Genomic DNA, 12,183 nt, shown 5'->3' on the forward strand with positions numbered 1-12,183 from the left:
GTTGGGCTGCGAAACATGCGTCCTACCCAAACCTTGCAGCTCTGTCGTGTTTCTCGCTGTTTTGTTCAGGGAAGCACCCTGTAAAAAAAAATCTTGCGAGTTCAACTTCCCTGGACAAAACAGTGAGGAACCCGACAGAGCTGCAAGTCTCGGGTAGGACGCATGTCTTGCAGCCCAACTCCTCCCACCCCGCCCCAATGCTAACAGAATCCAGGTTGCTTCCCTTCCCCACTGTCTCTTTAGCGAGACGGGTGGCAGGTGGGGTGGGGGAGAAGTGAGAGGTGTGGCTCCTCTTGCTGTCACTTCTCCCCCGCCGCCCCACTCACCGGGCATGGCAGGCTTTCTCTGTAGCTTCCAAGCCAGGGCAGAGAGATGATGAAGGGTGAAACGTTCACCCCTGGGGATGAATCAGATGTTTCACTGGAGAAATGGACCCATGCCAGCCCAGGCTTCTTAAATCTCTTGCTCCCCAGATCGTCCGTCTTGTAAAGAAAGCCCAACCCGACGCAAACGCTGCCTCCAGCCGCCTCTTCATCCTGGTGAAACTACATTTTGAAAGAATGATCTGCAGAAGGGGAGATTTCCTGTAAATTGGCAGCGGCGTCTCCTCACAGGGCTTCTCCCGATGTCCCAGGTGCGAAGCAACATCCCGTAAAGGAAGGCATGGAAATCCATACAACTGGGGATGTCGGAAGAAGCCTTGTGAGAAGACGCCGCTGTTGATGTGCAGGAAATCTCTCCCCCCCCTCCACCTTCAGATAGTCTTGTGGGCTGGCCGGAGAGGTCTTCAATGAACTTTTCTCTGTCTGTGTCTCTGCAGGCAGCAGTGTCAGCAGCATCTTCTCACATTCTTCCTTCTCTCTGGCTGATTCTCAAATATTTTCAAGCAAAACACTGCCAAGAGAGGGAAGTATCTCTTCTCCCTTCCTTGCCAAACTTTACGTGTAGGCGTAATGTTTCACAAAGCTCCTTAATCCGCGGCTGCTGGTTCCCTTGCTTTGTGTTTTTTATACACATACTGACATACCCACCCTTCCTGGGAATGCTGTTTCCCACTCCCAAGTTTCCATTTCCAAGGAAAGAGTGCTGGGGCCGCACTGGACATTCCCCCCTGCCCTGACTCCTGTCAGCCTCAACTTTGCTCTTGAAACCCTGCGGGCCACTTCTCTGCTTGAGCATAGCCGAAGAGGGGGCTGAGAGCAAGGGCGAGATGAAGCTAATTACTTCCCCCTTGCCTCCTCTCCCAAAAGCAGTCTTGGGCGCAGCCACTTTTGCAGCAGGAGACTCAAGCCGGCCTTCCGAAGGCTACTATAGCAGCAGCTATCCCCAATTTTTTTACCCTTATTTTACCCGATCCATGTGGCTCACTGGCCCACAATGATAAAAAAATTTGTGGATAACTGCTGCTACAGTACCCTTTGGAAGGCCGGTGCAAGGCGCGTGGGGTGCATCACTTGGCCTCCTGCTGCTTTTATGGCCGTAATCGATGGCAAAAGCTGCCACACTTGCTGGAGGCCATAGCCTGAGCAGCACCCGCAAATCAGCTGTTTTTTGAATGGCAGCCGGATCAGCTGAACTGATCCGATTAAGGAGCCGAGAAGCGCTGAGGTGACCGGGCAAGAGAAGGGCTTCCTCCTGTACTTGCCAAGGCACCCTTTCATTAGGGCTTATTTTGGGGGGATGGCATATATTTACACCCACCTCAAAAACCAGGCAAAAACTAGACCTGGGCTTATTAGCAGGACATGTCGTATTTTCGGAGAAATGCGGTATTGTTTAAACTTACGAAGTTACTATAAATATCTACTATCTTTGATAGATTGTTTTTACTCTCTTACCACACTGAAACAGTGACTGATGACCTTTGCCCTACTTATCCTAAGTGGCCATCTAAGCAAGCAGCAATAATTGCTAACTTTGTTAGAAGGAAACTACCACATCTCTTTACTTAGCTATAACTTCAGTTATTATTAATTCCTTCCCAACTTGTTACAATTAAGCATGATCCAAGAACATATGTTTGATTCAGTCATGAATGGCATGAAGCTTGGAATACTCTAAATTTTCACTCTAAATCAGGGCTGTCAAACTCCCAGTTGCGTCACTTATGTTATCATTGAACTGAGAAGGAACTAATAATACATTACATTAAAACCAACAGTCTTACTTTAGTGCTCTAAGTGTTCAAGACAGAGCATATGGAACTTAGATAGGCAGTTCATTGAGCAGGTCAGGATTTTTAGATATCTAGGAATAGTTTTCAAGTCTGAGGAAGCAGAAATACTCACCTGGACTATGTATCCTTCAATGCACATAGATATGCATCAGCTATACCAACTTATTATTTTTACAGAGCAGCACAGTTTATCCCTGCTGCAATTAAGTTGTTTGAAGCTAAAGGACAATTGCTATATGGGACTCGGGTAGACCATGTAACAGTATGATCAATTTAAGAAGAATTCAAACAAAATTTCTAAGTAAATTCTAGATTTTCCACTGTGGTCCAAAGCAATACTTCAACAAGAAGCAGGATTCCGTAAACTTGAATCTAATATTTTTTTACTGGTTGAAACAAGATTACAGTCATAGTGGGCTGACCTATCTAATATTGGCAGATAACTACAAATCTTACTAGGAAACAGCAATCCAAAAGAAACCAAGCCTCTATGATTGTCTAATAATGTCATCTTAACCTTACAGTAAGGGATGTGGTGGTTAAGTGTCTAAGTCGCTGAGCTTGTTGATTAGAAAGGTCGGCAGTTCGGCGGTTCGAATCCCTAGTGCTGCATAACGCAGTGAGCTCCCGTTACTTGTCCCAGCTTCTGCCAACCTAACAGTTCGAAAGCACTTTAAAAAATACAAGTAGAAAAATAGGGACCACTTTGGTGGGAAGGAAACAGTGCTCCATGCACCTTTGGCATTTAGTCATGCTGGCCACATGACCATAGAGATGTCTACGGATCGTAGACATCTCCATGGTCATTTGACCAGCATGACTAAATGCCAAAGGCGTTGGCTCTTCGGCTTTGAAACAGAGATGAGCACTGCTCCCTCAAGTTGGGAACGGCCAGCACATATGTGCGAGGGAAACCTTTACCTTACCTTTAACCTTACAGTTAGATCAAACCAGATAAGTACTAAGACAAAATATTTTAAATATACAAGGTCAAATAGAAATCTCTCACAATATATGGTACTTGCAAATAATCAAACTTTAGTATCTAAACCAGCCTCATATTTATATTTATCACAATTCTCATATTTGGGAAAACTTACCTTTAGCTTGATTTAATCTTCCAATTGATGTCGTGGGATGGAAACATAGGAAATTATATGAAGCCTAATATTGCCCTGTGTTTTAGGTGTCATAAAAAGCAAGGTCATGTTCAGCTGTATTCTACGGGAACATTTGTTACCAGTTAATTACACCTACTTTATTTAAATTTCCGGGTGATCTGATAACTTTTTTATCATTTAAATTATCAAGATAAATTTATTATATCAATTCTTAGTTTTACCATTGTTTATGCAATCTAGTTCACATATTTGATAACTACTAGTTTTTTACATTTTAAAAATTTATATTTTAAAATTATTCTTATTTTTCTGGTTTCAGTTTATCAAATGTATTTAAATTTGTGTTATTTTATTGCAGATGTTATAAAACTATTGCCTGCTTTTCAGTTATTTTCACTTGTTGGCTTTTTTTCTTTCTTTTTTTCTTTCATGCAGAACAAATTGGTCAAGACATATTAGAAAATCTCAGTCATGACAGAGAGAAGATCCAGCGTGCTCGAGACAGAGTAAGTTTAAATAAAAGAAACACAATCTGAGTGGAACTCAATATTTATAGATAATATTAATGAATGCGCCTCTTTAATGCTTTTTTTAAAAGATAGGCAGAGCTTCTGAAATGTTTTATCTCTGAATATTGTTCCAACATTGTTCATTGTTCAATATTATTTATCCATAAAAATTATTATTCACATTATTTCTAAATTGTTATTTGCCTGGCTCCAACTGATTCCGGGTAGCTCAAATATCCTATTTGTCAAACCACAGAGTTCCTACACTCATACACAAGAAGTTGTCAACTTCAGATGCTTAGGATGAAAGTGTTCTAGCACTGTCAGTGTTCTCCATTAGAGAACAAAGATTGTAGTGTTTTTTATTTAATAATAAAGTTTGTGAGTTGAAAATCTCATATTTAATACTCAAATTTCAAGTAGATATGCTAGATAGTTATCAATTTCTTTTGTTGTATTGTTGTATTGTATTTTTATTGAAGTTTCTCAGAATCAAGTGGCCTCTGAACTCTAGTAAATAAATAAAATTAAATATGTGAAGATTATGCACAGCAAGGATCAATTAATGTTAACAAAATTGAACTCAATATATCTGATTATGTTCAGTCTTAGAATATTACTCTTCCACAGCTTAGAGAAACTGATGCGAACTTGGGAAAGAGTTCAAGAATCCTTACTGGAATGTTACGAAGGTAAGAGCAAGGTAGGGATCCTTTCTCTTTCTCTTTCTTCCTTTTTCTCATTTATAGATAAAATTCATATTTTTTATCATAGTATTATATAATTTCAAATGACTTGAATTTACAGGTAAGGAACTGGCCTGATAACATTGGCAACTAAAATAAAGCATAAATAAACGTATACAATAACACAGTAGAGGATTCTTGCACTTATCTTGCAGAATGGAAAACACAGCCTCTGGATTTCTCTTTTTTCATATAGTACAGAAATATAGGGAGATATGCAGATGACCTTCTAGAAACCCAGAAGCTATTAAGTCCAAACCAGGGGCAGAACCATGTGTTAAGGCACAGTGCCTACAATGCAAGAAAAGAGCTCTGTTGTATCACATTCTTATTACCAAAGTGTGAAACAATTTTAACTCTAATTAATTTTTCTTTGAACTCAGTGCTTTGAGTTTACTCTCCCAAATATGAAAAGTTCATAATAAAGTATAAATTGTATTAAAAAAAATTAAACAGAAATTGTATCGTGAATTTATAAGTACAAGTTCTGTACCGGTGGTGTCCTTGAACTGCAAAGCGGAGTGGTAAGGAAGTGATTTTAGTATACAGTCTCTTCTTTGCTTGATGTCTTCTTCCATCTACTACCTCTAGTAGAATGGAGAGTTTAGAGAGAAAGCAATTTCAAGATACTCAGCTGTTTTCATTTCTACAAATTGTAAGCAAAGCGATCATACCAGCAAAGGGAAATTATTAGTCATTATATTAAACATTATGTTCATTATATTGTGTGTGTGTGTGTGTGTGTGTGTGTGTGTGTGTGTGTGTAACTCGAAAAATTAGAATATCGTGCAAAAGTTCATTTATTTTAGTAATGCAACTTAAAAGGTGAAGCTAATATGTGAGATAGACTCATTACATGCAAAGCAAGATAGTTCAAGCCGTGATTTGTCATAATTGTGATGGTTATGGCTTACAGCTCATGAAAACCCCAAATCCACAATCTCAGAAAATTAGAATGTTACATGCAATCAATAAAACAAGGATTGTACATAGAACAATATCGGACCTCTGAAAAGAATAAGCCTTCATATGTACTCCGCACTTGGTTTGGGCCCCTTTTGCAGCAATTACTGCCTCAATGCGGCGTGGCACAAAAGCTATCAGCCTGTGGCACTGCTGAGGTGTTATGGAAGACCAGGATGCTTCAATAGCGGCCTTCAGCTCTTCTGCATTGTTCGGTCTCATGTCTCTCATCTTACTCTTGGCAATGCCCCATAGATTCTCTATGGGGTTCAGGTCAGGTGAGTTTGCTGGCCAATCAAGCACAGTAATCCCACGGTCAGTGAATCAGGTTTTGGTGCTTTTGGCAGTGTGGGCAGGTGCTAAGTCCTGCTGGAAAATGAAGTCCCCATAAGCTCGTCTGCGGAAGGAAGCATGAAGTGCTCCAAAATCTCCTAGTAGACGGCTGTGTTGACCCTGGACTTAATGAAGCACAGTGGACCAACACCAGCAGACGACATGGCTCCCTAAATCAACACAGACTGTGGAAACTTGACACTGGACTTCAAGCCTCTCCATTCTTACTCCATACTCTGGGTCCTTGGTTTCCAAATGAGATACAAAAGTTGCTCTCATCATAAAAGAGGACTTTGGACCACTGAGCAACAGACCAGATCTGTTTTTCTTTAGCCCAAGTAAGACGCTTCTGACGTTGTTTGTTGTTCAGGAGCGGCGTGACAAGAGGAATACGACATTTGAAGCCCATGTCCAGGATCCGTCTGTGTATGGTGGCTCTTGATACACTGACTCCAGTTTCAGTCCACTCCAACACTTTTGAATGGTCTTTTCCTGACAATCCTCTCCAGGCTGTGGACATCCCTGCTGCTTGTGCATCTTTTTCTTCCACACTTTTCCCTTCCACTTTTCCCTTCCCTTCCACATAACTTTGTATTAATGTGCTTTGATACAGCACTTTGGGAACATCCAACTTCTTTTGCAATTCTTTTGAGGCTTTCCCTCCTTATGGAAGGTGTCAATGATGGTTTTCTGCACAACTGTCAGGTCAGCAGTCTTTCCCATGATTGTGATACCTACTGAACCAGACTGAGAGACATTTAAAGGCTCAGAAACCCTTTGCAAGTGTTATGGCTTAATTATCTGATTAGAGTGGGACACTTTGAGCTTAGGATATTGCACCTTTTCACAATATTCTAATTTTCTGAGATTGTGGATTTGGGGTTTTCATGAGCTGTAAGGTCATGAAAAATTTATTATATGTTATAATATAATATAATATGTTATGTTATTATAATATTATGTTGTTTAAGGTATCTACCTTCCCTTAACTTTCTAAAGAGAAAACAGGATTGTTTTTCCTCTTCTTTGTACAATCAGATTACAAAGGCTAACATAACTGCACTTTGCATCTAATTCACAAACTTCTCACACAATTTAGTCTCTGAACTGTAGCATACCAAATTCTCTGATTAAGAGTAATATGTAAATGGCACAAGCTAAATTCAATATCCATGGAGAAAGGAAGTGGCAATTGAGGGAGATGGTTCAGCGCCTGTAGACAATCAATATAATAATAATAATAAAAAATCCTTGGGTAAGCTTATAGCCTCCCCAGGAAAGGGCTGGGATATGAGCTGTAACGAATATTCTGCATATGTCTCCATTTTGTCAAATCTCATTAAAGGGGCTTCTTGCTTTATGTCAGTTGAGCTGTCCAAAAATCATTCATCATTTTTAGTGTAAAAAAAAAGTCATACAGTTGTTTAAATAATATCATATTAATGTTAAAGTTCAGCTGTCATTTAAGAATATGGCTTAATCAGACATAGCATTTAAGAAAAATAGTTTTTTCAGGCTTTACTTCGCTTTCAGGTTGGCAGATTCAAATAAGGATTTATGGGTTTTTAAACCAATGTATTTTCCCATGTTTCTGCTTGATGAACCTCAGCTTTTCTTTCAGGTGACTGGAGTTCAGGAGTCCGTTATTTTCAGCAAAATAAAATAGATTTTTCATACAGCGTTTGAATACATTTGTAAGTCATCTAGTGAGTGAAAAAGAAAAACGAACTATAACCTCTGACACTGCGTGTTTGGCAGTCTGTCTAGAACTCCTAGTTTATAAGTGTTCCATAAGCCAAATGAAAATTGTAAAATATTCATGGGTTCCCATTCTCAGACAAATGTATTATGATCAAATGTTTAAAAAGCTTTGTTGTTTCATATATATATATATATATATATATATATATATATATATATATACATACATACATACATACATACATACATACATACATATATATATATATATATATATATATATATATTTGAGAAAGGCATTAACTTCTTTCGTTACAAAAGTAACTCCTATGTAGGTGGTTTTACTTGTCAGTATAGAAAGGAAGGTTTTACTTTTAATTTTATAAGTGAATGCATTGGTAAAAGTGATAGCACGTTTTTGTCATTGTGCTTACACGATGGATACTATGAGGTGGTAATCACAGTATGGTAGGAAAATTGTTTGAAAAAGTGTACTCATGAAAAACAATTTAAATTTGCTTTATAAACAAATTTTGAATTGTAGGATCGTAGGGAGGGGAGGAAGGAAGGAAGGCTCTGAACAATATTTATCCTAACATTCCTGGAAAATAGTAATTATCATAGAATGGCAGTCAGTTTGACTCTTCTTGATATAATCTTACTAGGTGTCTTATAGATATGCATTCAATTACTCAACTGAAAACTGGAGAGTTTCATTTTATTTTGTTGAAACACAGTTTGTTAAGCTGAAGTGAGAAAACCTTGCTGCATCTTGACTCCATTAATTCATTTGCCGCTATATATTTGCAATGTTGGTTTTATTCTATAATATTCCATGGTGAGTTTCTTATCTACCATAATTATGAATAGATTCATCACCTGATCATTTAAAAATATTACTATGGCATTTGAAAGACCAAGGAATGTATTATTCCATATTCTTGGAATATATTCTTGAATCACTCCTTTTCATTAGTGACAGACATATAGTTCTGGGGAAAGGGTATATGAATAGAGCTGTTGTTGGAAACAGAAGAGGAATGATGAAGGAAGAAATAAGGGATAGAATTATTTCTAAATAGTGACTGAACAAACAGTAATTAAATGTGATATCAGTAACTCTTTTTTGAATAGCAAGACATGTTAAGAGTGTTTAAACCATGAGAAATTGTATTAAATTTTCTAGTGCACTCTAGCCCATCAATTTCACAGTGATAATATCCTGTAGTGTGTGTATGTGCGTGTGCATACTTCTGGTGACTCTTTGTACGTGTTCCTGCAGTTTTCTTGGCAAGTTTTTGGAAGTAGTTTGCCATTGCCTTCTTCCTAGTACTACAGAAAGTGACTACCCAAGGTCACCTGGCTGAATTTGAGGCTAAAACAGGACAAACATTCATGGTCTCCCAGTTTTGAGCCTGATGCCTTAACCACTATAGCAACTAACTCTCTAGGGATTTGCAAGATAAGCACAGTTACCAAACTTACAATTTTTCAAAATGTTACTGGTACAAAATATAAGGCTCACCAACATTACAAATGCTTTCTGCTATCAATAGAATTCTGCCTGATCACATACCAAGAAACTTATTTCTTCACTCTGATCTTCATATCCAGTTATAAAAGGCTAACATAACATTTTAATATTTTGTTAAATTTGTCTCCATTCAGCAGTCATAAAAAACAAAACAACTTAATATTTTCAATTATGTTCTAAACAATAAAGAATGAGAACTACTAATTCAAGGGTTTCAAACTTGCATCACATCATCACATGACATATTGTGAGTTTTGTCCCCTTCGCTAAACCAGGGGTAGGTGTGGCCAGTGCGTGATGCATCTGGTACACAGGCCGCAAGTTTGACACCCCTGTACTAATGTATGTAAAAAAACCTTATTTCATTCAAATAGTCCAGTTTGTTAGCAATTATATATATATCCCCTTTACTGTCTAGGTTTTCAGCAACAGTATTTTCCTCTAAAATCTTTAGGGTGCTAATTTTTAGTAGTTTTAAAACTTTATGGTAGAACTGGAAAAGGGGAACTTTAGAGGAAAAGATGCCAAAGATAAAATATATCCTCAAAGTTAAAGCTCCTTGAACATTGTTACTATAATTTGGAGGATACAAACATTATTGTATGATCATAACACGTTTTATTTTTAAAATGATAAAGAAAACATTTTCTAGACATAAGTGTAAATACAGATCTTTAGGCAAGTTTTTTCATTAGTGATTCTATCCAGAATGTAAGTAAAACTTTGAGCAAGTTCAAATGATATATTTGTCCTCAAGGATAAGGAAATTGATCAAATGAATTTAGGAAGAAATTTTTTTAAATACATAATTGAACTGAGTTCTGTGCTTTTATTTTAGTTATACCATAATATCTTCTACATTGACGATGTGATTATGTAGGTACATATTTTTTTCAGTTTAAGGAAATCACATTATTTCATAGGCTTCATATTAAAAATAATTTCATTGTTAATGTAAAGAGCAGACATTTTTTCTTTCAAGGTGGTGTAGAACTATTTTATTTACTTTCTGATCAAGAACATAGGAGTGAGACCATGTTTATATCAATAAGGATTTATGGCTGACATTGGGACCATAATAAGAGTGTCTCTGTGTATTTATTTCCCAAAAAATACTTGTTTGAGTCAGCAATTACATTTTAAGCACATTTAAAAACAACTTTTCGATGCTAAAAATACTTAAAGTCAAATGAAATGGCCTCCAGTCTCTTTAGCAGCAGTTTTCAGTTTCTTGAATTCTTGTGACAAAGGGGGTTCAGCTAGTCCTTCTATCTGATATTCTGCCGACACACAAAAGCATTTGTATTTAGATGGAATTTTGGGTGTTGTGCTTACTTCTAAAGAAGCTAATTGACATAAGCTCTTTTTAAAATTGTACTGAAGTTTTTAATTAAATAGTATTATATTTTTGCATAATATTTATTTAGTGGCCAAGTGAATGTTATTTTAAAGTTGATTTTATAGTAACCACATAAAAGGCCCTGTGGCCTTACTCTTCAGTCTTTCTACCCAGCTAGCGTCTTAGACAAATTTTAAGTGGTGACTAAAGAAAGAGACAAAAGTGCTTTTTTGCACAAATGATCCCAGTTCAAATGTTTCTTCATTAAATAATTAAGATTTTTTTAAAAAAAGTGGGAAAGCCTTAATAATTATGTTGACTGTATAGTACACTTATACCAAAGTGTAAAGTTTGTTATTTTTTAGGACAGTACACTTGATTTATGTCTAAAGATTTATTTTATATGGACATATTATTATAGTCTAAGTACAGTACACATTTTCATTTGTAGTTTATAGTTGCTCTTTTAAATACAGTATGAATATGTACTTGGTTTCATTATTTTTCTTTTATATATCATCTGGAATTATTTATCTGTCACCATCAACTTTGACCATCTGTACAGCTGGAAATACTATTATCAAAATTGTACTTTCCTCTTACAGCAAGGTCCCAGTGGATATGTCCCTATACTATTGCCTTTAGACAACTTGTACAAAGAATGTGATACATCACACTGGCTAAAATATAATGAAATCCTTGTCCTTGCCCTTTCATGGAAACAACCTAGTATCATTAAGAAGTTGTAAGCCTTCAAAATAGATTGTAGTCAGAAGCCTCATCATATCAAAATATATAGTATTATGCAAATAAGAGCTCATTTCTAAAGTAGACATCTATGTACTTTAGAAAAATATATTTCTCAAACCAGCAAAAATGTGTTACAAAAAGTTGCAACGAAAATAAGGAATTATTGCACAGCAGAAGTGTTCTATAAATATTTACGTGCTGAACTCAGGCTTGACTAAGTAGCAAGAAGCTAAAGTACCAACTTAAGCTAATATCTATGATATATGTTGCCAATTTTTGCAGCATGTTTTCTGAAAACCTTGTATTATCAGCTAATTTAAAATTTGCAGGAAAACATTAAAAGAGGTTTCAGAACTGAAACAGTTTCATGTTTTTTATTGTCCCTATTAATGACTTATAGCACCAAAGGCTCCTCCTCCGTCTGCCACAGTATGTCCATCCAGTGAAGACAATCTCCAAAAAAGGTTGCTTTCATTGGGCAAGTTTTATAGTCCCACAACCTCTCTTTCCTCCTCCATCTCCATCTCCATAGTTGCTGAATCTAGCAAGGGAAGATTACATATTGATGAGGATTAAGTGTCTAGCAGGCAGTGGGCACCTGCTAGGACAAAAGAAGGAAATAATTATCTAACTGGGGTTAGAGCTGGAAGTTTATTGTCTCACAGCTTGCAAAAGTAAATAGGAAGAGCTAGCTTGTCTAAGTAGTCTCTTTTCCAGGTGCTAATTGAAAGATGAAAGTCAGTCATAATACAGGCAGTCACAAGGACAAGGAATGTGGATAGCAGTAGTAATTATTTGCAGGTCTGAATTTCATAGTAGAACTGAGGGTGAAATATGAAAATTTGTGAGCAAGCTAAGAAAGAAACGGAAGAGACAGCAGACATAAAAAAATCTGGAGACAAGGCAAGTCTTTTGGCAGCGTACCTCATAAATAACAACTTAACTCAAGTGGTAAGAAAACTGGAAAGCAGCATTTCAAAACATTCAAAAGGATTCCACCTTAATGAACCC

The 12,183-nt window shown here is 37.0% G+C and overlaps 1 protein-coding gene across 4 annotated transcripts in view; it reads left to right on the forward strand.

Moving 5' to 3' along the window:
• Window positions 1–12,183, forward strand: part of VTI1A (vesicle transport through interaction with t-SNAREs 1A) — a 205,989-nt gene that overhangs the window by 138,453 nt on the left and 55,353 nt on the right. For 2 of the 4 annotated variants that reach the window (XM_081955441.1, XM_081955442.1), the window contains 2 exons: window positions 3,733–3,803; window positions 4,437–4,509. In XM_081955441.1, the coding sequence (XP_081811567.1) occupies window positions 3,733–3,803; window positions 4,437–4,502 (137 nt within the window). In that variant the 3' untranslated portion in view covers window positions 4,503–4,509. The remainder of the gene's footprint in view (window positions 1–3,732; window positions 3,804–4,436; window positions 4,510–12,183) is intronic. The other 2 variants (XM_081955439.1, XM_081955440.1) reach the window with 1 other exon arrangement.

The sequence above is a fragment of the Natrix helvetica genome (assembly GCF_964273705.1).
Source record: "Natrix helvetica genome assembly, chromosome: 5".
In the NCBI taxonomy this organism is placed as follows: Eukaryota; Metazoa; Chordata; class Lepidosauria; order Squamata; family Natricidae; genus Natrix; species Natrix helvetica.